Source organism: Vulpes vulpes, chromosome 6 (assembly GCF_048418805.1).
Source record: "Vulpes vulpes isolate BD-2025 chromosome 6, VulVul3, whole genome shotgun sequence".
Classification (NCBI taxonomy): domain Eukaryota; kingdom Metazoa; phylum Chordata; class Mammalia; order Carnivora; family Canidae; genus Vulpes; species Vulpes vulpes.
Window position 1 is genome coordinate 129,006,695 of NC_132785.1, and position 21,545 is coordinate 129,028,239.

General features: G+C 61.1%; 1 protein-coding gene across 3 annotated transcripts; it reads left to right on the forward strand.

Annotated features, from left to right (window-relative positions):
* The first annotated feature begins 3,002 nt into the window (after nt 1-3,002).
* Nucleotides 3,003-15,960, forward strand: TNFAIP2 (TNF alpha induced protein 2). 3 transcript variants are annotated; one of them, XM_072762394.1, is made up of 12 exons: nt 3,003-3,019; nt 5,833-6,198; nt 6,359-7,013; nt 8,923-9,037; nt 9,196-9,318; nt 9,503-9,603; nt 10,289-10,387; nt 10,911-11,034; nt 11,895-12,017; nt 12,265-12,420; nt 12,564-12,685; nt 14,359-15,960. In XM_072762394.1, exons 2-12 carry the CDS (start codon nt 5,847-5,849, stop codon nt 14,498-14,500), a joined length of 2,112 nt encoding a protein of 703 aa, XP_072618495.1. In that variant the 5' UTR covers nt 3,003-3,019; nt 5,833-5,846; the 3' UTR covers nt 14,501-15,960. The 3 variants fall into 3 exon arrangements, with proteins under 3 accessions (XP_072618495.1, XP_072618496.1, XP_072618494.1); XM_072762395.1 differs by lacking the exon at nt 3,003-3,019 and adding an exon at nt 3,834-3,905; XM_072762393.1 differs by lacking the exon at nt 3,003-3,019 and having other exon boundaries at nt 5,619-6,198.
* Nucleotides 15,961-21,545: the final 5,585 nt, after the last annotated feature.

Below are 21,545 nucleotides of genomic sequence, written 5' to 3' on the forward strand. Positions count from 1 at the left end.
CTACTTAGTCAAATTTATACAGAGAAAGTAGAACAGTGATTGGCGGCGCTCGGGGAAGAAGGAAAGGGAAATCAGCGTTTCATATGTTCGGAGTTTCATTCTTGCAAGATGAGAAATGTCTGGAGATGGACGGTGGGGACGGTTGTATAATAACGTAAACGTCACTGAATCGTATGCTTAAAATGGTCAATATGGTAAATTAGGTTCTGTGTATTTTATCACAATTAAAAAGCCAGCCAGTTGTCATTCCTGAGCAGAGGGAAGGGAGGCCAGCTCACATGTGTCCTGGGCTTCTGCGGCCCCGGGTCACAGTGGGGAGCTGGCCACTGCTCCCGGCACCCGGCCGGCACACTTGACTTCTGGGCTGGCCTGGGGAGGTCGATTGCCAGTGGGCTTCTGCCTCCTGTCCTCTCTTCCAGGTGGAGCTGGCCTGCTCTCCCCTGCCCATCCCCTGGGGAGGCAGCAAATGGGACAGCAGCTGGCCAGGAACACTCCCAACAGGCATCTGATGCTCATTTCCTGTTGGGGGTGGAATTCTTGGCTGGCCTTTGGCTCCCTCTGCAAAGGTCTGGCCTCTTGGGGACAGTTTTCTCATCTATCACTAGGGGGAAAGGATAGGGCCTGCCCCACTGACCATCATCCCTTGGCCCTGTATGCAGCCCTGTTTTCAGAGGGTTTCCCTTGTGTTGGGGTCTCCATGTAGATGACCCTTGAGTCTCCTATTTTAATTCAGGGAAAGGGGAAGTGACCGGTACAACTACAAAGGAGAAGGCAGCTTTTCCCAACTCCTGGCAGCTGCTCAGGGTAAGGCCATGGAGACGGAGCTTAGGCAGCTTGGGCATCGGGGGTCAAGGTTGGCTGCCCAGCATTTGCCCTGTCGAAGTGTCCTTCCTGCCTCTGCTATCAGGATCCCAGGCTCCGAGGGGATGGTGGGATCTGCAGCCCTGACAACCACACACCCCGGCCCCATGACTCAGAAAGCTTCAGATTCTCCAGAGATTTCCCAATCTGTTTGGGGTTAGGCGAGGCGGCCTGGCAGCAAAGTGTGGGTATTGCACAATGAGGCCACTGCAGGCAGCCACAGAGGCAATGAGCCAGGAGCCCTTGCTTCCCATCCTCATGGCCCCTATGTGACTGGATGAACTTGGGGATCTGGCCTTTAGTCTCCCCATCTGTTCACTGGGGAGTAAATGGAATAACCCTCCCAGCCCTGGGGCACTGTGGCTCTGTTAGTTCATCTTTAACTGTCACCTGGCAACCCCTCCCCCAAGGACTCAGGGAAATTCAGTGGGAGTCCCCGTTACAGCCACTTTGTGAAGTCTGTCTCCTTCTCCTCACAAGCAGCGCCCCCACAACCCCCAGGACAGGATCTGTGGCTGAGGCCAAAGCTGGCACTTGACCACCACTCGCAAGGAGGAAGAGGAAGTTCTCGGTCCCAGGGGGGCACCCCCAGCTTTGCCTGCCCCACTCCCAGGCCTTAGAGATCTGTGCCCAGCTAATAGGGGGAGCAGGGAATGGACAGGGAGGGAGAGAACAGGGTAGGGGCAAACAAAGGGGTGGGAGGAGCAGGGGCTCTAGCAATAAATAAAAGGGAAGCTGGTGCCCAGCTGGGAAATTCCTTAATGACAGGGTTTTTTCCAGAGGGCAAGAATTCCTAAAATGAGAAATAGTGCAGGAGGTGAGTCCCTAATGGTTGCTCTTCACCAGCCATAGCACCCCTACCCCAGAGAAACAAGACCCCCGGAGGAAGGCCGAGGCCCCTGGTCTGATGACCAAGCCTGAGCTGTTGGGGTCTGAGCCTGGTGCCCAGAAGCCTGTCCCAGCCCAAGCCCAGTCCCAGAAAGGGAAAGTGCTCCAGTGAGAGGTGAGCAACAGGGGGTTGGACCTCGGGCCACCTGTAGGTCCCTTCGCCTTTCTGAATCATTTTACCCTTTCAAGCAAGGCTTGCTAATGAGAGCGAGTGCTGGGCACCCAGCAGACTGCTCCTGGTGGATGGCTGGCATCCCTGCGGCACCGTGCGCCCAGGGTGCGTCCTCGGGCAGGGCTGCTTCCCTGGCTCCTGTGGCCACCCCGGCGTCCAGAGAGGGAGTGCTCTGCCCCGGAGGCCGCCCCGGTGTCCAGGGAGCCCGCTCTGCCCCGGGGGCCACCCCTGTGTCCAGAGAGGGAGTGCTCTGCCCTGGGGGCCACCCCGGTGTCCAGGGAGCCCGCTCTGCCCCGGGGGCCACCCCGGTGTCCAGGGAGCCCGCTCTGCCCCGGGGGCCACCCCTGAGTCCAGAGAGGGAGTGCTCTGCCCTGGGGGCCGCCCCGGTGTCCAGGGAGCCCGCTCTGCCCCGGGGGCCACCCCTGCGTCCAGAGAGGGAGTGCTCTGCCCTGGGGGCCACCCCGGTGTCCAGGGAGCCCGCTCTGCCCCGGGGGCCACCCCGGTGTCCAGGGAGCCCGCTCTGCCCCGGAGGCCACCCCGGTGTCCAGGGAGAGGGAGCTCCGCCCCGGAGGCCACCCGGGTGTCCAGAGAGGGAGTGCTCTGCCCCGGGAGCCACCCCGGTGTCCAGGGAGGGAGCGCTCCGCCCCGGAGCCCGCCGGTGTCCTCTGCCCCAGGGAGCGGCGCGGCCCAGAGCGCTGGGGTGCACCCCGGGACCCCCGTGCCGGGCGGGTGCCGCGCGGAGCCGCGGGGTTGGGGTGGGGGCGCCGAGCCCCGCGTCCAGCCAATCAGAGGCCGGCGTCGCACAATGGGCCAGCGGCAGGCTGAGCCCAAGGGCCGGAGCCCCCCGGCGCCCCCGGGACCGCGGCGACGCTGGGCCAGCCTGGCCGCCCCGCCCCCGCTGGGAAGGTGTGACCCCGCCCCCCGCCCCCCTCGGTCCGGGTTCGGGGCCACCGGCAGCCCCCGCCGCGGCCTTGGCCTGGGCCCGCGGGTTTTCCAGGGCTGCGGCGGGCGGGGCGGGGCGGGGCGGGAGGCGGGCCCGAGGGCTATTTAAGGCGGCGCCGGGCTCTGCGGGGACAGCGGCGCCCCGGCCCGGACACAGTAAGTGACCTCCGCCCGCACAGCGTCTGGCCCCGCCGCTCCGCCGCCCGCTCGCCCGCCTGCGCCCGAGTCCCGGCCCGCTCCCCCGACGGAGCGACCGCCCGACCCGGGAGCGACCCCTCCGAGGGCCCCAGGCCTCTGGCAGCCCCACTTGTAGGGAAACTGAGGCTCCTGCGCTGGCTGGGGGACTCGGGTTTGGTTCTGCCAGCAAAAGGCTGGGTCCTACGAAGGGCAGGGAGGGAGGGGTGTGGGGAAAGGCTCAGGGGCCTCTGCTCCTTTTGCAGGAGTCTGGCTGGGGGGGGGGGGGGGCTGGCTGCTGTGACCTAGGCCTCGTGACTTCGCCTGCATGGAGGGATGGCTATGCCCTCCCTTTCTTGCTGGGACGCGGAGCCAGGCGCAGAGGCCATGGGAGGCTTTGTGAACCTCAGCCCTGACCCAGGAAGGAGTGGAAGGGGTGTGCGGTGCCCGAGGAGAGGGTGCCACCGCGGGGCCACAGGCTGTGGTCACACAATATTGCTGAGCAGGCCCCTTGAGTCAGTGTGTCCAGGCTGGAGCCCAGCCTAGAGGAATCCCTTTCCTTTCCTCTTCTGCTCTATCCCAATGCTGAGGTTGGCTTGACAGACACATGGACTCAGGACATGTGTCCTTACGAAGGCTGGCTTGGGGCCAGCATGTGGCTTTGGGGTTTTGCCGCTTCCTGTCAGCAGCAGGTGGGGTGGGAGTCCTCATGCCCATTTCACAGATTGAGGTAGGAGCTATTGTCCACACTCTAGTGAGTGGTCCAGCTGACCCTCGCCTCCTGCCACTTCTCTTTCCACTGCACCAGCTACCTCTGAAAATCAAGGACTGGGATGGAGCCAAGGGGGCCGCTGCAGGACCTGAAAGGGTGAGGAGGATTTTGTACCAGGGAGGCAAGGAGACAGCGATGTTATGTGGGGACCTGCAGGAGGTCAGATAGAGCCTAGCACATGTAAGGAGCAAGGAGGTGTGGGACAGTGAAGGCAGAGGTGAGGCTGGTGGGTCAGGGTGGCCCTCTCCCTCACCCTGGCTGGAGGATGGAGGTGGAGGGGGCGCCCTGGTCAGTCAGGGTGGTGCTGAGTAGCCCCAGCCAGCTGGCCAGACCAGCTCCTGTGGGTGCGTGGTTCAACAACACGATGGGTGAAGAGTGGGAGCTGGGGCAGAGAGCCTAGAAGCCTTGCACTTTGGCTTTGGGGCTCCCCAGAGCACCCGTGACTTGGTCCTAGAGTGGAACTCAGCCCAAACGACACGAGAGAGGTGACTGAGTTCCAGCAGTGTTGGACTCTGCAGAGGGCACGTGGTGAAGCCGTTTAGGAGAAACTTCAGGCTTCCTGCCCCCAAGTGGCTCTGGCCAAACTCAGTGATTGTGATGAGGCCCAGGACAGTTGGACTGGGGGCAGGGGTAGATAGTAGGGGCTGTGGAAATTGTCTGACAGTCCTAATCCACGCCTGCTTTGTGTTTGGGGCAAGCACCTCCCAGCCTCCCTCTCCGCCTCAATTTCTCCTGGATGATGGGTCATTCCATGTGCCTCGCAAGGCTGTTGCAGAAGTGAACCAAAGTCATTGTGTTGCATGAGTCACAACTCACTGTATTTACTCTTGGATGGTGGAGGAGGGCAGGCACTATGGTCGTGGATGGCCCCAGACATCAGGGAGGCCTGGCCCTATATGCTCCCCTCTGCTGGGCTCAGCCATGTTCCCCTTCACTGGTCCTGGCCTTGCTTTGATAATGGCCATGATGCTGGGGAGGGTGCTGCTGGGCACAAGGTGGTCCCACCTCTCTGAATGCAGCCTATGAGGTGGTGGGGGGACATGCAGTCAGGAGGACCCAACACCGGGTGGGTCTGAGTTTCAAGCCTAAACTGTCACCATAGGGACATTTCCCTGGGGCAGTTTTGGGTAATGAGGATAATAATACTCTTCCTTAAAGGAAATAAGGGAGAGATGGGAGGGATGGGCACTGGGGAGGGCTCGGAAAGTGGAAGCCTTTGTGATGATGATGTCACCCCATTTGGGAGCGGCAGGGTGAAGTGAGAGCCAGGAAGCCTGGTCCCCGTCTGAGTTACCCCGTGACCTCAGGCAGCTGGGTGCCTCATTGGGCCCCTTGCCCCTGCTGACATGCGAAAGTCTCTTCAGGGTCCTTTCTCAGCCCTTGAACTTTGAGAGGGCACTATGATTTCTAGACCTGAGCCCCAAGGCCAGGGTAGGGAGCTGGTCCCAGCAGGAGCAGGCATGTTTCTGCTCACAGCATCCCTCTCTGGCTCCACGGAGATAAGACAAGAGATGAACCAGGCAAGATAGAGGATGAGGGTGGGGAGGACGGAGCAGCCTCGGGTGCTGTGACCTTCCTGAACCTCAATTCTTGCTCTGTGCCGGGGGCCTGTCTCTGCCACCTCTCCCGGGGTCTAATGGGATGCTGGGTGCTCTCCAGTCCTTTCTCCTTGCCCGGAGGGTGGGCTGCCGAGGATGGATTTGCCACAATGAAGTGAAGGCCCCCTCCATCTGGGACACTTGGCATCTCCAGATTCTTCCCTGCTTCTGGCGATTTGGGGAAGGGGCTGGGGGGGATTGGAAGAGGAATTGTGGGCGCTGAGAAACTGGTGTCCGGGGAAGCAGCCGCATTGTTGGTGCCCCTCTGGGCCAGGAGATGGCCAGCCCCTGAGGGCGGTGGTGAGACTAGATGGAGCGAGCTCATTGCTGCTGCCACCGCCGTCTGCTTGGGCCTGGGAGCTGCGGTGAGCCGCCTGCGTGCCGCGAGTGCTCTTTCATGCCCCCTCCGCCCTGCCCATCTGCAGGCCTGAGCCGGGTGATGCTGAAGATGATGACTTTCTTCCAAGGCCTTCCGGGCCAGCACACTGCGTCAGGGGGTCCTGACCTGCCGGGAAGCTCCCAGAAGTTGCCCTCCACCTCCGAGGTGGAGTCAGAGGCCTCCATGTCGGAGGCGTCTTCGGAAGACCTGGTGCCAACCCTGGAGGCCGCGGGAGCCCCAGACAGGGACAAGGAAGAGGCTCTGAAGAAGAAGAAGAAGAAGAAGTCCAAAGGCCTGGCCAGCGTGCTCAGCGTGTTCACCAAAGGGAGGAGGAAGAAGGGTCAGCCCGGCTCGGCGGAGCCAGAGGGCGACCCCGGGGCCCGGCCTGAGCCCAGCGCCCCGCTGCCCACAGGTAGGCTGACCCCCCCCCCCGGCGGGGAGGGACCCGGGATGCGGGCTGGCGGGGCCTGCGGGGCTCCCAGGGGCCCAGGGAAGGCGGGAGGAGGGGCTGGGGGCGCGGGGGGCGCCCTGCGGGCGGGCGGCGGCGCCGCTCACCGGTCCGCCCACCGCAGCCGAGGAGCTCAAGGCGGAGCTGGAGCGCGGGCGGCTGGAGGCGGCGCGGCCGCTGCTGGCGCTGGAGCGGGAGCTGGCGGCGGCGGCGGCGGCGGGCGGCGAGAGCGCGGAGGAGCTGGTGCGGCGCCAGAGCAAGGTGGAGGCGCTGTACGTGCTGCTGCGCGAGCAGGTGCTGGGCGTGCTGCGGCGGCCCCTCGACGTGGCGCCCGAGCGGCTGCGCCAGGCGCTGCAGGTGCTGGCGGAGCAGGAGCGCGAGGACCGGCGGGCGGCGGCGGCGGCGGCGGCGGCGGGGGCGCCCGGGGGCTCGGCGCTGGTGGCCGCGCGGCCGCGGCGCTGGCTGCAGCTGTGGCGGCGCGCGGTGGCGCAGGCGGCGCAGGAGCGTCTGGGCGCGCGGCCGCCCGCGGACGCCGAGGGCCGCTCGGAGGCGGAGCGCGCCTTCCTGCACATGGGCCGCGCCATGAAGGAGGACCTGGAGGCCGTGGTGGAGCGGCTGAAGCCACTGTTCCCCGCCGACCTGGACGTGGACGTGGTGGCCGCCTACGCCGAGAGCTACCACGAGCACTTCGCGGCCCAGCTGGCCGCCGTGGCGCAGTTCGAGCTGTGCGAGCGCGACACCTACATGCTGCTGCTCTGGGTGCAGAACCTGTACCCCAAGTGAGTGGGCGCGGCGGTGCCCCCGAGTCTCTAACCCCGGCCCGAGGGCCTCGGAGGAGCCAGGGCGCGGGGGCGGGCGCTTGGGGCCCCGGACACACTGGCTTGTGCCACGTGCCACGTGCCACGTGCCCCAGCCGGGGAAACCGAGGCAGAGAGACTGCATCGCTCAGACCTGAGCGGTGACCGCGCGGACCCGGAAGGGCGCTGGCAGAGGAGACGGCCGTGGGTGACCGGCCCCAGTCCCTCGAGGAAGCCGTCCCTGAGGTGGCGGGGGAGGAGGAAGGACAGGGGGAGGACCCGAATTCGCCCGGCTGCTGGAAGAGGCGGGAGGGCAGGGGAGAGGGCAGGCCCCCAAGAAGGTGGAGGGAGGGTGGTGATCCCCACCCAGGGAGTCCTCTTCCATGGCCCTCCTGGGAGTTGTGCGGCGCTGGCCAGTGTTCGGGTCTACCTGGCAGGCTCCGGGGCACCCCCAGGCAGCACAGACAACAGAGGCCGAGCCAGGCCATATGGCCATTGTGTAGGGTCACCCGGTGAGGCCACCGCAGAGCTGGATTCTGGTCCCCGAGGCCCAGAGCTCCTTGGGTGGGAGGCTGGCTCTGCACACTGAGTGCCTCCGGTTCCCTCCGATTTACCCAGACTCCCTGGGGCCCGGAGCACATCTGTCACTATACGAGCTGGGTGAGGACAGACGGTGCTGGGTGGAAATGGCCAGGGCCCTGGGGGCCTGGGTTCCTATAGGGCATCCTGGCCCCCCGGTGTAAAGCCTGCAGGAAGCCTGGAGGTACAGATGTGTGAGCAGTGCCTGAGGGTCTCGGGGGCACGTCTGGGTGGCCAGTGGTGTCAGCTGCTGCTGGTGTGTCAGCCTCCAGCGGGGGGCCGGAGGGAGGGCCCTGTTGGGGTGGTGGGTGAGTCAGCGGGGCGTAGGGAAACCGGCAGAGGGCAGGGGCTGCAGGCTAGGCAGGCCAGTCGTGAGCCAGTTTCTCCTGACTCACCAGGAAATACTAGGCGCTTGCACCTCAGTCTTCCTGTCCCAGTGACCTCCGGGCTTTTGGCCTGCGGCCCACTGGGGTCGGCACAGCAGGGAACTGAGGCTGGCACGGCAGGTCTCTGCGGGGAGCGAGTCCGGGGTGGTGCTGTGGAGGCTGTGTGGCCAGAGTGGCCAGAGTACAGGGAGCGAAGGGACAGCCACATCCAGGCTGGGAGAGGGCGAGAGGGCCATTCCTGAGTGTCCAGGAAGACAAAGGCCCCTGAGGAAGTGCCAGGGCCGGTCGGTCCCTGGGGCTCCAGGATCCCGCAGAGGCGCCACGGGAGTGAGTGGAGTGGCTGGGGTGGGGCAGCCCTTCCTGCCTGGACTGGCCCATCCTCGGGGGGCAGCCAGGCGGCCTGGGGTGGTGGGGCGGGGCTGGCAGGGTGCCCGGGCCGGCAGGCCGGGAGTGCAGAGAGGGAGTGAGGTAGGGAGGGGTCTCACGGCTGCTGCCAGAGGAGCAGGCTTTTATCTGCGTGGGATCGTGGCCCTGTGGCAGGGAGGGGCAGAGGAGGCATTGCTGGGGACAAGGAGGCTGCACGGCAGGCCCCTGCAATGAGCCAGGCTCGAGGTGGCGTGGCTGGGGCATCGGGCGGGGTGGCTGGAGGCTGATCTGCTCAGGGGGATCTATTCTGGAGCAGAAGTGGATGGGGAGGAGGGAGAGGGAGGAGAGAGTCCACGCAGGCAGGAAGATTCTACAGTTTCTGACCTGAACCAGTCTGAACGGGTAGGGGACCCATCATCTGAGTTGAAGAGGCAGGGGTGGGAGTGGGGGGATTGAGCTCGAGGCCGGCCAGAGGCTGAGGCTGACACTGAGAAGCTCAGCGTGAGCCATGGTGCTAAGTGGGTGCAGTCTTCCTCATGCGTGCCCCCCTCTGCCCACAGTGACATCATCAACAGCCCCAAGCTGGCAGGAGACCTGCAGAGAGTGCAGCTTGGGAGCCTTCTGCCCCCCAGGCAGATCCGGCTGCTGGAGGCCACGTTCCTGTCCAACGAGGTGGTGAGTCCAGCGCCAGGGCCAGGGCAAGGGAGGGGCAGGAAGGAAACTAGGGGAGGCGCGAAGACGGGACAGGACGCAGGCAAAGAGCTTGACAGGGACTTCCACGTGGGCAGGGTGATGGGCTCTGTGCTACCCTGCCCTGCCTCTCCTCCCCCCAGGCCAGCGTGAAGGAGCTGATGGCCCGTGCCCTGGAACTGGAGTCACAGCGCTGGGCCCGGGATGTGGCTCCCCAGAGGCTGGACAGCCACTACCACAGCGAGCTGGCCATCGACATCATCCAGGTGACCCAGCCGCCCCTCGTGCTCTCCTACAAGCACGCAGAGCCCACTCCTGTCCGGTCCCTGTGTGTGTGCAAACACGTGCCCTCTCCGAGCACTACCCACCCTTTGTGCCAGCATGTCACCTTCCCCCTCCGCCATCTTAGTCTGGGTGGTCTCTTGCTCAGCTCAGCCCTCACCCCTGCAGATCATCTCCCAGGGCCAGGCCAAGGCTGAGAGCATCACCCTTGACCTGGGTGTGCAGATAAAGAACGTGCTGCTGCTGGAGCTAGCTGCGTTCCTGAGGAGGTGGGTGTGCTCCTGCATGTGTATGGGGCTGGGGGTGGAAGCCACTTCTCTCAGGGCCCCCTCCCCTGCCTGTGTCCCACATGGGTATCCAAGCTAGATCAGGGTCCCCTTCCTGCCTCTGGTGTGTCTCCCATTAAGAGTAGGAGTTCTTTCCTCCGAACCTCCCACCTGAGCCCTGAGAGCCTCAGGTGATCTGACCACTCCTCAAGAAGCTCTTAGCACTGCAGCCTCCAGCTGCAAAGAGGATGCCCCATGAGGCCATGAGGGACTGAGACCTTGGCCTCCCTTCTGCTGGTACCCTGGGCCTCCAGCCCCGCATCTCTCTTGGCTGCCTCCCTCCCCACCTCTGAGGACTCCTTCATCTACCAATTTGCCTCCCCATCCCCCCAACACCAATGCCCCCACCACACACACACACACACACACACACACACACACTGCCCTCCAGCTACAAAAGGACCTGGGAAGGAGTGGGGGCAGCAGGAGCTCTGCAGGGGCCTTGGCCTCACTGGCCTTAGGGTGGGAAGCCAGTTACATGATGCTTAGAGGCTAGCAGCCCTCCCTGGGCTGTAGGGAGCCTGTCGGAAAAGCACTCTGTCAACCCAGGAGGGCCTGTGGGCAGGCTGGAGGCTGCTATTGTGCCTGTTTGTGCTGGTCCTGCAAGTGCCCTTTCCGGTTTCACCAGCTACCAGCGAGCCTTTGATGAATTTCTGGAGAGATGCAAACAGTTGAGAAATTACAGGGCCAATGTCATGGCCAACATCAACAACTGCCTGTCCTTCCGGTAAGGGCCAGAGGAGGGGTCTGTGGGAGTGGGAATCACGGGGCGTGCCAGTCTGTTGGAGGAAGCGGACCACTGGAGAGGAGCGGAGGGGAAGGGCGGGGAGGGGCAGCACGGGGTGCAGAGGGAGGCAGGAGGCATAAGCAAAGATGTGGAATTAAAAGGAGCATGGCCAGGGAGGAGATTGCCCAGGCGGCAGCAGCAAACGTCAGGTGCCGGTGGGTCAAGCGTTCACGTAAAGGGTTTATTCCTTATCTTCTCAAAACGCCGGTATGTAGTGGGTGCAGTGCTTATGTCTAGATGTGGATTAAGAGCAGGTGGTGCAGGCCTTCTCTGGGGTGAGAAGGCTCGGTGCTGCCTAGGGAGCAGGGATGGGGTGATCTGGACTTGCTTATGCAGAGGATGGGGAGTCCTAGGGGGTTCTAGGTTTAGGAAGTGGGCCTAGGGCCCATGGGCTCTCTGGGTAGGGCGCTGTAGTCTGGACAGGGCTGGGGTGACCTCCCTACCTCCTTCCGTGTCCTTCTAGCACCGCCATGGAACAGAAGTGGCAGATACTGCAAGACCTCCCGGGCCACCTGATGGGCCCCCTGAGTGAGCTCAAGAGTCACGGCTTTGATACCCTGCTCCAGAGCCTGTTTGGGGACCTGAAGGTAGCTGGAGCCCGCCTCCCAGGGTGCACGCTGAGCTTAGCGCTGGGGGGGCACAGGGATGGGAGGGAGGAATGGCCGAAGCAGGGACCTGGGTGTGTGTCACCCCAGGGATCAAGGCCCTGGAAGCCTTTTGACCGACCTGCAACTTCAGCCTGGACTTGACCTCAGAGGGGTCCCCAGGCTGCAATACACAGGGAAGCTTTAGTGCCCCCCCCCACCCAAGACTCAGCCCTGTCCTGAGGCCGTTTTTACTCCGGCGCCCCCAGACCCTCCTGCCTGGGCCCTGCCTCCATGCCTCACACCCAGCTGGGCGCTCAGAGCCCTTGGCAGCACCACCACCTCTGCTGTGGCCACGAAGTCCACAGAAACCCCTTGGCTCCCTGGGCAGAGGGTGAGGCAGGGGCCCTGGGAAGAAAGAGCAGGGGTTCCCTGCCTGCCGCCACGGGAACCCACCGTGGCCCTCCTGCCCAAGGCGGAAGGCGGTGGGTAGCCAGCCGGGGGTGAAGGCCTGGCGGTGACCCTGGACAACTTGGCACAGGTCCTCACAGCCCCAGCCAAGCACAAGTCTTTGTTTATGCAGGAATTTATTTATTTCGGAGGGAGCGGTGGAAAAGGCCTGGAGGCAGGCAGATGGCCCGCCCAGCTCTAGAGCTGCAGCTGCTTGACCTTGGAGAAGGGTTCATGGCCCCTGTCTCCTCTTCCTGTCTGCGAACAGGACCCGAGTTCTGCCCGGGTGCCCTGGGGGTCCTGGAGGCCCCTCCTGGCCCTGCGCTGGGCCGTGCGTGTGGGTGTGCGTGCGTCGGGGGCTGGCCGGCCTTCCTCTGCAGGTGTGACCACATCCCGCTTCTCTGTCGTCACAGCCGCTGTTCAAGAGGTTCACACAGACCCGCTGGGTGGCCCCGGCGCAGACCCTGGGGGACATCATCTCCACCGTGGGTGAAAGGCTGCCTGAGTTCTCCAAGCTCCACGACTGTTTCCAGAAGGTAAGGAGGTGCTGGGCTGGTGGCTGGGCCTGGTGGGCAGCGGGGAGGGTGGGCACGGTCCGGACACACACCTTAACAAGTGTGCATGCTGCACACACCTGTAAACACACGCGCATTTACCCACACAAGCACACGTATGCGCTTGTTTGCTTGGCATCCGCCCCTCCCTGGACTCCTGGCTTCGAGGGAAGGTGGTGAGCTCCCCGTCAGTGACGGCCCCCACACCCCTGCCTGCTCGCCCTCACAGGAGCTCATGGAGGTGGTGCACCTGCACCTGGTGAAGGAGTACATCATCCGCCTCAGCAAGCGGAGCGTGGTCCTCAAGGTGGTGGAGCAGCAGCGGCAGCTGGCCGAACACATCCTGGCCAACGCGGAGGTCATCCAGCGCTTCTGCACTCAGAACGTAAGCTCCTGCCTCCCCCTCCCAAGTCCCACGGGCGCCAGGGCCGCCTCTGGGCCTCTCCAAACCCAGTGAGTTCTGATCTGAACTTCTCTGGGCCCTCCGGGGAAGGGGCCGCCTGCCTCCAACCAGACCTGTGCCTGCAGGGCTCATCAGCGACCTGGCTGCACCACGCGCTCCCCACGCTTGCTGAGATCATTCGCCTGCAAGACCCCAGTGCCATCAAGATTGAGGTGGCCACTTACGCCACCCGGTACCCCGACTTCAGGTGAGAATGAGGGCACCGCAGAACTGGGCAGTCCTTCCGCATGGCCCCGCTGGAGCTGGCCGGATCCTGATGGGGCTGGACCCAGGGCTTCAGGACTAGTAGAGCTCAGTTACTGACCACGATGATGCAGGCCCAGCAGGTAACCTTTGCTGAGTGCTGACCACATGCCGGGCGCTGTGCTAAGGTTTTTACAGTGGCTCATGCCCTTGAACCTCACCTTATAAAGCTGATGCTTTTCACCCCCATTTTGCAGATGAGGCCTGGAGAATTTAAGGGACTTGTCTGAGGTGACCCAGCTAGCCAGTGGTAAAGCCAAGATGGCAAAGCCACGTAGCCTGTCCCCATAGGCCACACTTTTAGCCTTATATGATACTGCCCCTTAGGAAGCTAAGACCAGAGAGATAGGGACCTGCTAGAAGCCGTGGAGGCTTAGCCCCCAGCTGTCTGAGGATCTGATGAGCTAGGGCAGTTGTTTCTCTAGGCTGGGTCTTCTGACACGGTAGGGAAAGTGTGAACAGTCTGGAATCGGGTTGCTTAGCCTAGTCTAGCCCGGTCCAGCCTGTGGCTGATCCACTCCATCGGTCTACCTGCCTCTCTCCTTGTCTACACACTCACCCATTCATCCATCTACCCGTACAAACACCCATCTACTCATCTACTCATCTCTCCATCCAAGTAGCTAGCCATCCATCTGCTCACCCACCCTTCCACCTATCTATTCAAATATCTGTCTCCCCATCTACCCATTCATTCCTCCATCTATTCACCTACCTATTCATCCGCCCGTCTACCCATCCATTCATTCATCTATCCACCCATCCATCTACCCACCCACCAATCTATCCATCCATTCATCCACCTACCCATCCGTCCACTCACCCATATAAATACCCATCTACTCACCTACCCATCCACCCACTCATTCATCCATTCACCCACCTATTCATCCATCCATCTATCTACCCATTCATCCATTCATCCACCTACCCATCCGTCCACTCACCCATATAAATACCCATCTACTCACCTACCCATCCACCCACTCATTCATCCATTCACCCACCTATTCATCCATCCATCTATCTACCCATTCATCCATTCATCCATCTACCCATCCACCCACCTGCTCACTTCCCATCCACTCATCCATCTACCCATCCATCTTCCATCCACTCATCCTACCAATTATTGAGTGGTTTCCTGCTAAGTGCCAGGCTCTGTCCAAGGTACTGGGATGCAATGAAGTTCAAGACAGACCAGGTCTAGTCCTCCCTCGCGTAGCTCACACCTAATGAAGGTTAGTAATAATGAGGTAGTCAGATAAATAAAGTTATGAACTGTAAAGATTGTTTAACCAAGGTTGTTGAATGATAGGAGGTGCTGACCTGAGAGATGGGAAATCTTGGGAGAAGTGACATTTTAGCTAGGCCCTGAAGAGTGTGGAGTACAAAGACCTGAGGTGGGCAGGGGTTTGGTGCACTCTAGGGAAGGACAGGTGACCGGTGCTGCTGGGGCACAGTGGCCAAAGGGGAATGAGACCTCCCCTTATGGGCAGGGCTTGGCTGCAGGGCCCTGTGGATGGGGCCAGGAGTCTGGGGAACTGGGGAGAGGCGTGAGCAGGGCTGTGGGTGATGAGGCTAGAGGCTGAACTGACAGGATGCTCTCCCTGCCAGCAAAGGCCACTTGAGTGCCATTTTGGCCATCAAGGGAAACCTGTCGAGCAACGAGGTCAAGAGCATCCGGAGCATCCTGGACGTCAGCGAAGGGATGCAGCAGTCCTCCAAGCCCCTATTTTCGCTTATAAAGGTCGGTTAGCTTTTCCTGTGGCCTGGCCTCCTTGTGAGCACCCATCAAGCATCGGATGCAACCCCACGGGTAGGCAACCACCCGACTTCATGGCCCTCAGCAGGCTTCCTGCCTACTGCTGCTGCTGCTGCTGCCCAGCCTCAGCCGAGGCACCCGCCCCTGGGAGACTGGAATTGGACTGACCCAGGTTACTTAGCTGTCCCAGGGGGTGGGAGGGCCCATCCTGCGGAGGCAATGAGGCAATCCCCGAGAAACTCTGTAAGTGACGGTTGATCTACATGTACTGGAAGAGGGGGCCAAGAGGGAGACTGGCCGAGTAGAGCCCCCCAGTTACCTCCTGTCCGGGGGGCCCGCCACGGTCTATCCTAACTGCCCTCCCCGTGGCTGGGTCTGAGCGCCTTCCCAGCTGCCGGGGGACAGGGGCCCGCCCATCCCACCGCCTCTGACCCAGGCAGTGAGTGGGGCTCAACGTGTTCATGGGATCAAAGGCAGAACTAGGAAGAAATGAAGAAAGCAACAACGAACTCTTATTTGGAATCTGCACACCCTGGGTCTTCCACCTGGAAGTCATCCCGGGGTCTAGACTGGGCAAGCTTGACCTCTGACCCCTTGGCTTCTGTGTCAGTGTCCCATTGCTGCTAACACGTTTCCACAAATGTGGTAGTTGAAACCAGAACTTCTCTTCCCGCCCTGGAGGGAGAAGTCCGACACAGGTCTCCTGGGCTAAAACCAAGGTGTTCGTGGGGCTGGTTCCTTCTGGAGGCTCTGCGGGGAGGTTCCTTGCTTCTCCCAGGTTTTGGAAGCTGCCTGGATTCCCTGGCCCATGGCTCCCTCCATCATCAAAGCCAGCAGTGGCCAGACGAATCCTTTTCACATCACAGACCTCAGACCTCCCCTCTGGCCCCCCTCTTCCACTTTTAAAGGCCCTTTTGATTACCTTCGGCCCACCCAGGGCATCCGGGATCAGCCCCGACTTTAAGGTTAGCTGATGAGTAGCCTTCATCCACCTGCAACCTCAGGCTCTTTCGCCCTGGACCCTGATGTACTCACAGGTTCCAGGTGTTAGGACGTGGGCTTCCTGGGTGGGCGGCCTGAGGTTCCCCCCGCAAGGCCTCCATCCACCCCCGGCCCTCGAGTGTGCGTCATCCTACCCCAGGAAAACGCGGCTTCAGGAACGCTCCTAGGCCTCTGAGCTTGAGAGGGCACCCGGCAGGCTCCTGCGGGACTCAGCCCCGTGCATCTGAGTGCACTGCGGTGGGGTCGGGGGCCAGGGCTCTTGGGTTTGTCCCCTCTTTCCAGGTACTGTGGCCAGGAACTGGCCTGTGTAAGTGGTGTACAAGGGACTTTGTACGTCTGTAGGAGTTAGTATATTTGATGTTAATATTATTTTTGATAGTACCGCTTTTGTATGTATGTACTCAGGACAGGGTCTGAGTTTTTATAGCTTAATATAAAACTGATTTTTAAAATGGCTTGGAGTGATTTATTTTGGGAGCAGGAATGGGGCAGTGGTGGCTTCCTCAGCCTCCCGGGCTCTCGCAGATCCTGTCTCCCCAGGCTCTGTGTCAAACCCCCTGTGAGTCCAGCCCTACGCCACCTCCTCCCCCTTCTCACCAATGAGCATGAGCTTTGAAGGGAAGTCGGCCTATGGGGGAACGACCAGTCACTTTGCTCTTTCATGCCTCAGTTTCCTTACCTGTAAATAGGAGACCATAAGCTGGTTTGGTCTCTCCCACATTTCTTCTGAGGATGGGGGGGGAGGGGGTGGAATCCCAACAATCTTTTCAACTCCAGCTATGGGGCCCACTGGGAACTGACCTGCAGCCTGGCTGCAGCCATGACAGGTGGGGGTCCTCGGAGCGCGGTGGTGGCGGTGAGGACCCCAGAGCCGCCCCCCCCCCCATCCCACCCTCTTGGGCCGGTGGAGCTCCAAGAGGAATGAGGAAGAGGACGGACGGGAAGGGGCATGAGGTCACGGGCCCTGCCACCACTAAGAGTTCCACTTCGGGAACTTCCCTGTACCCCCCACCTCCTCCCCTCTGCCCCCTCCCTCGCACCCTCTCCCCCCCTCCAGGGAAATCCCCTTGGGGAAAGATTTGACCCTAGTGGAGGAGTCACCAGGCTCAGGGGACAGAGGGGGCAGCAGGAGTGGCCACCTGTTCTCAGTTTGTATGGGATATGGGGCCCCGTGTGAACAGGAAGGGAGTTCATAGCCGTGGCACAAGCATGGGGGGGGGCCTCCAGCCCTCCCCCATCCCTGCTCCGCCCAGAAGGGCTGACATTCCCGGAGGCCCACAAGAAGCACAGAGCAAGTAAACAGTTCAGGTCCAAGTGCAGTGGGGTGCTGGGTGGGAGTGACTCAGTGGAGATGAAGACAGATTAGGGTGAGGCAGCCCCAGCCGCGGCCAGGCGGAGGTGCAGAGTGCTCACGCAAGAGGAGACCTGGTTGGGGACCTCAGACTTGACAAGGCCGCTTAATCAGACCCGGCCAGAGCAGTGCAGGGGGGACAGCGTGGGTGGTGCTGGAAAGGTTCCAGTTCTTGGGAAGGAGCTCCGGGGTGAGTGGTGGAGGGGGGAAGCGGAGCCAGATCCAACCAAAGAGGCAGCCAGGAGTCAGAACCGCAGCCGAGGCTAGGAGTTGGGGTTCACTCCAGCTGTAAAAGGAAAGCATTGAGGATTCCGAAGAGGCAGTTGGGACTGATGTGATGAATGACCCGGAGAGACCCCTCTGGCAGCTGTGTGGAGAATGGAGGGCTCGGGGCGGGCCAGGGGGCCCTTCGAGGGGTGCTCGGGTTGCCTCGGGGAGAGATGATGTTGTCAGCGAGCGCTGCGATGTGGAGGGACATGGGGTTGGCTCTGGAGTGGGGTGCAGAGAAAAGTAATCCCTGAACCATCAAAACGACCCAGGCAGGGGGGACAGTGGTGCCACCTCCCAGATGAGGAAGACCTGAGTGCAGAGGAAGGAGGTCCCAGGGAGAGATGTGTTGGGGGTGAAGTTTGAGAGGCCTGCAGAGTGTGTCTCATTAGATTGTGCAAAACTCAAGTGGGTGACAACACCGGATGGCGGGGCTCACAGCCATCAAGTACTCTCACTCAGTACACTCGGAGGGTAATTTTACTCAGTCCCCATGGAGGGCCATTCGGCAATATGAGTCAAGTCAACAGAAACTGGACCATTGCCCTTCCAGGAATGTATCTTATCCACACTCTAATATCCACACAAAGTGATGCGGGTACCAGGCTAGTCACCGTGGAGTAGCCAAGTGTTGGAAACTCCCTACGCGTCCAGCAGGAGCTCGGGGGAAGTAATCGAGTGCCCCAGACAGTGGAGCACTATACAGCTGTACACAAGCATGAGGAAGTTCTCTGTCCTGATGCTGAAATTGTTCCAATAGGTAATGTCAAGGAGAAAAAAAGCACAACGTGGAACAGTTGCAGTGTGTTGCGTTCCAATAGATAACAGTGGGAACAGAGGGGCACCAGGGTGGCTCAGTCTGCCTTCAGCTCAGGTCATGGTCCCAGGGTCCTGGGATGGAGCCCTGCATTGCACTCCCTGCTCCTTAGGGAGCCTGCTTCTCCCTCTGCCTCTTCCTCTGCTTGTGCACGCTCTCTCTCAAATACATTTTTATTTTATTTTAAAGATTTATTTTTATTTATTTATGATAGACAGAGAGAGAGAGAGAGGCAGAGACACAGGCAGAGGGAGAAGCAGGCTCCATGCAGGGAGCCCCACGTGGGACCCGATCCCAGGACCCCAGGGTCACGCCCTGAGCCCAAGGCAGACGCTCAACCCCCGAGCCACCCAGGCGCCCCTGCCCGGTGTTGGGTTTAACTGAGACCAGGGCTGTGGTCCGGCGGTCGCAGCAGGGCGAGGGCTCCCCAGGAGAGGTCACAGCCATACACCTGCGGGCCAGGCACCCAGGAGCAGGTGGAAGGTGCGACCCCGCAGAACCAGGCGGCTCAGTGGGGGGTGGAGGCAGTGGAGGACTGCTGGGGTAGAGTCACAGGGGGCAGTGAGTGCTGGGACAGAGGCTCTGGTCACTGGGAAGGACCCTTAGAGTTGAGGTCGCGGAAGGATGCGGGTCCTGATGAGCACACGGTGGGCCTGACCTTGCGAGGTGCTCACGCTGGGCGCCGAGGGCTCGAGGAGGCAGCCAGCGGGGGCGGGGTGGGGGGGGAGCCCTCGTGGTGCTGACGGAATCGTGGGAGGGACGGCAGGCAGGGGCCCATGTCCCCGAGGATGCCAGGGAGAGCCCAGCGACAGCAGAGGACGGCAGCGGCGAGAAGCGAGCACTGCCCCCGTCAGGCTCTGGCTTCTGTCCCTCACCTTAGAGCAGCAGACGGTCCTTGGACTTGGTGGACGGCTCGGGCTTGTGATGCACCTTCTCGCTCAGGCGAGAAGGCTGTGTCGGGGCGGCCCCAGGAGGGAGTGGTGTCCTGGTTCTAGGAGCTTCCAGGTGGGTGGCGCATTAAGGACTGCGGTGAGCCAGGGGGTCGGTGCTCCCGTAGGAACAGTGACCGTCCCTGCAGAGACACCCTGAGGCCCGGGGGGTTGTCAGGGTCAAGGCGGATGGCTGGAACAGCTGGGGCCGCTCCTCTCCGGGAGGCTGGCCTGGGCTCGTTCACACGATGGCCAGAAGGTTCCGGCAGCAAGCAGAGGCCAGCCCGGTGCACAAGCGCTTTTCCGTGAGTGCTTCTGCTCGGATCGCATTGGCTGAGGTCCCAGTGGTCAAAGCCAGTCACAGGACCAGCTCCAGATTCAAGGGCTGGCGAGACAGGCTCCCCTCTGATGGGAGAAACTGGAGAGCCCTGTCGCCCTTCCCCCAAGCTGCCTTGTGACTGTGAGGACTTACACGCTTCCCCGGGAAACACAGGTGCGCCCGCTCCCAGGTCCCCGGGTCTCGTCCCCTCATAGATCAAGTGGCCCATGCGTGACCTCTGACCTTTTAGCAGGACTGAATGTAGGTGAGCCTCTCAAGCGGAGCTCTGTGGACCAGTGACCCCAGACCTGCACGCTATGACCTAACAAAACAAGTCAGTTGCCTGACACGCTCAACACAGACTGTGGTGCAGGGACAGGACAGCTGCCAGCGTTGGCGACATCATTTAAAAGGGGGCTGGGGCAACGGGGCGACGGGGCGCCTGGGTGGTTCAGTTGGTTGAGTGTCTGACTCTTGATTTTGTTTTGTTTTGTTTTGTTTTTTACTTTTTTTTGTTTTTTTTTTTGACTCTTGATTTTGGCTCAGGTCATGATCTCAGGGTCATGAGATCGAGCCCTGGGTCAAGCTCTGTGCTGGGAGCAGGTGGTATCTATTTGAGATTCTCTCCCTCTCCCTCTGCCCCATTGACCCCCCAAAATAAAAAAATCTTTTAAAAAGAAGGGGAGGGATGGGCAGCCCGGGTGGCTCTGCAGTTTAGCGCTGTCTTCGGCCCAGGGCCTGATCCTGGAGACCTGGAATCGAGTCCCACGTCGGGCTCCCTGCATGGAGCCTGCTTCTCCCTCTGCTTCTCTCTCTCTCTCTCTCTCTCTCTCTCTCTAACACACACACACACACACACACACACACACACACATAAATAAATAAATAAAATCTTAAAAAAAAAAAAAGAAGGGGAGGGGAGGGAAGAAATGGGTGGTGGCTCAGAAGGCGGGCCGCTGTGTGAGGTCTCTTGGCCAGCCCTGGACTCCACCACCCTGTGTCTGCGCCGGAGCTCTGCCCTCCGGGAGGCCTCCTTTACCATAACCAACGGTCCATGTTGGTAGCTGAGCAACTTCCTAGTCTTTCCATCATTCAGGGCACAATCAAGAGGGCCCCCCCCCAGGAATTGGAACAGGGGATGTTTAAAGGACTGTAGCGGGGGTTGGGGTAACAAGGGGTTGGCTCCCGAGGATGAGAGCTCTAAGCACAGCAGATATGCAGCCACCACCTGAGGGCTGAGGCAGAGCTCCAAGGAAGGGGTAAAATCTAGAAGTCTCCTCACCCCCCAATCCAGCACCGAGATTCAGTCAGGCCTCATTGGAGAGGGTGCAGCCTTGGCGAGGTTCCCTGAGGTGCTCTGCCCGCAGAACTTGGTGGAGAGTCGCTCCCTGGGATCCAGGTAAGCCATGCACAGGCAAGTGCTGTGCTCAAACTTGGACGTGGTGGAGGACGCTGCCCTTGGGGAGAAGTGCCCGGTGGGCATTAGAACCCCCTTCTTTACTGTCTCTCCAGCGCCCTCTACTGACAAAGTTCAGGGGGCAAGGGAGAGAAGTTCCAGAACGCCCAAGCCGGCCAATAAAACAGGAGTTTGGGGCAGGGAGGCCCATAGCTTCCACACAGTCTTCTACACACATCAAACCTTTATGAAAATCCCCGCCAAACACTGCACGTCTATCCTTCCCACGAGAAAAGACACTTCTCCGCCATGAGGAGACGCAGCACCGAGAGTAGCTGTGTCCCTCCCTGTATGTAGTAATAACCCCAAGTGGATTGGGTGAGGCACAGCCCATCCATCCTGGATGTCGTCTCCCAGCTGGCACCATAACTGGATCTCCAGCAGGTCACTCAGCCCTTCAATCAGGCCAGCCACTTTGGGGTGACAGGGTATGTGTAAGTAAGCCCAGTGAATTCCATGGCCGGGAGCCCACCCTGCTGCATTTCCCTGGTGGTGAAATGAATTCCTTGGTCAGAAGCAATGCTGTGTGGATACCACGATGGTAGATGAGGCATCTGTGAGTCTGTGAGTGGAGGTGCCAACAGCAGCATTACAGGCAAGGAAGCCAAGTCCATGTCCAGGATGCATCTATCCCAGAGGATGAATCATTGCCCCTCCCTGCTGGAAGAGATCCCGTGCAATGGACCTGCCACCAGGTGGTTGGCGGCTTTCCCCAGGGAACAGTGCTGTCAAGGGCTAAGTGCTGGTCTGCACTGTTGTCAGATAAGGCGCTGGGCAGTGGCCACAGTGCCTGGCTGGGAAGAGGAAGCCTGTGTCACTAAGCCCACGAATAGCCCAGTACCTGTCACCATAGCTACTTTGTGGGTCTGTTGAGAAAGCACTGGAGTGGCTGGGGAAG

Bases quoted from the DNA above. Each gene is read 5' to 3' on its own strand.
- TNFAIP2 (XM_072762393.1), top strand. From the start codon at position 5,718: ATGGAGCGAGCTCATTGCTGCTGCCACCGCCGTCTGCTTGGGCCTGGG. The intron at 9,319-9,502 runs GTGACCCAGCCG...TCACCCCTGCAG, and splicing joins TGGCCATCGACATCATCCAG to ATCATCTCCCAGGGCCAGGC. The intron at 12,018-12,264 runs GTAAGGAGGTGC...TCGCCCTCACAG, and splicing joins TCCACGACTGTTTCCAGAAG to GAGCTCATGGAGGTGGTGCA.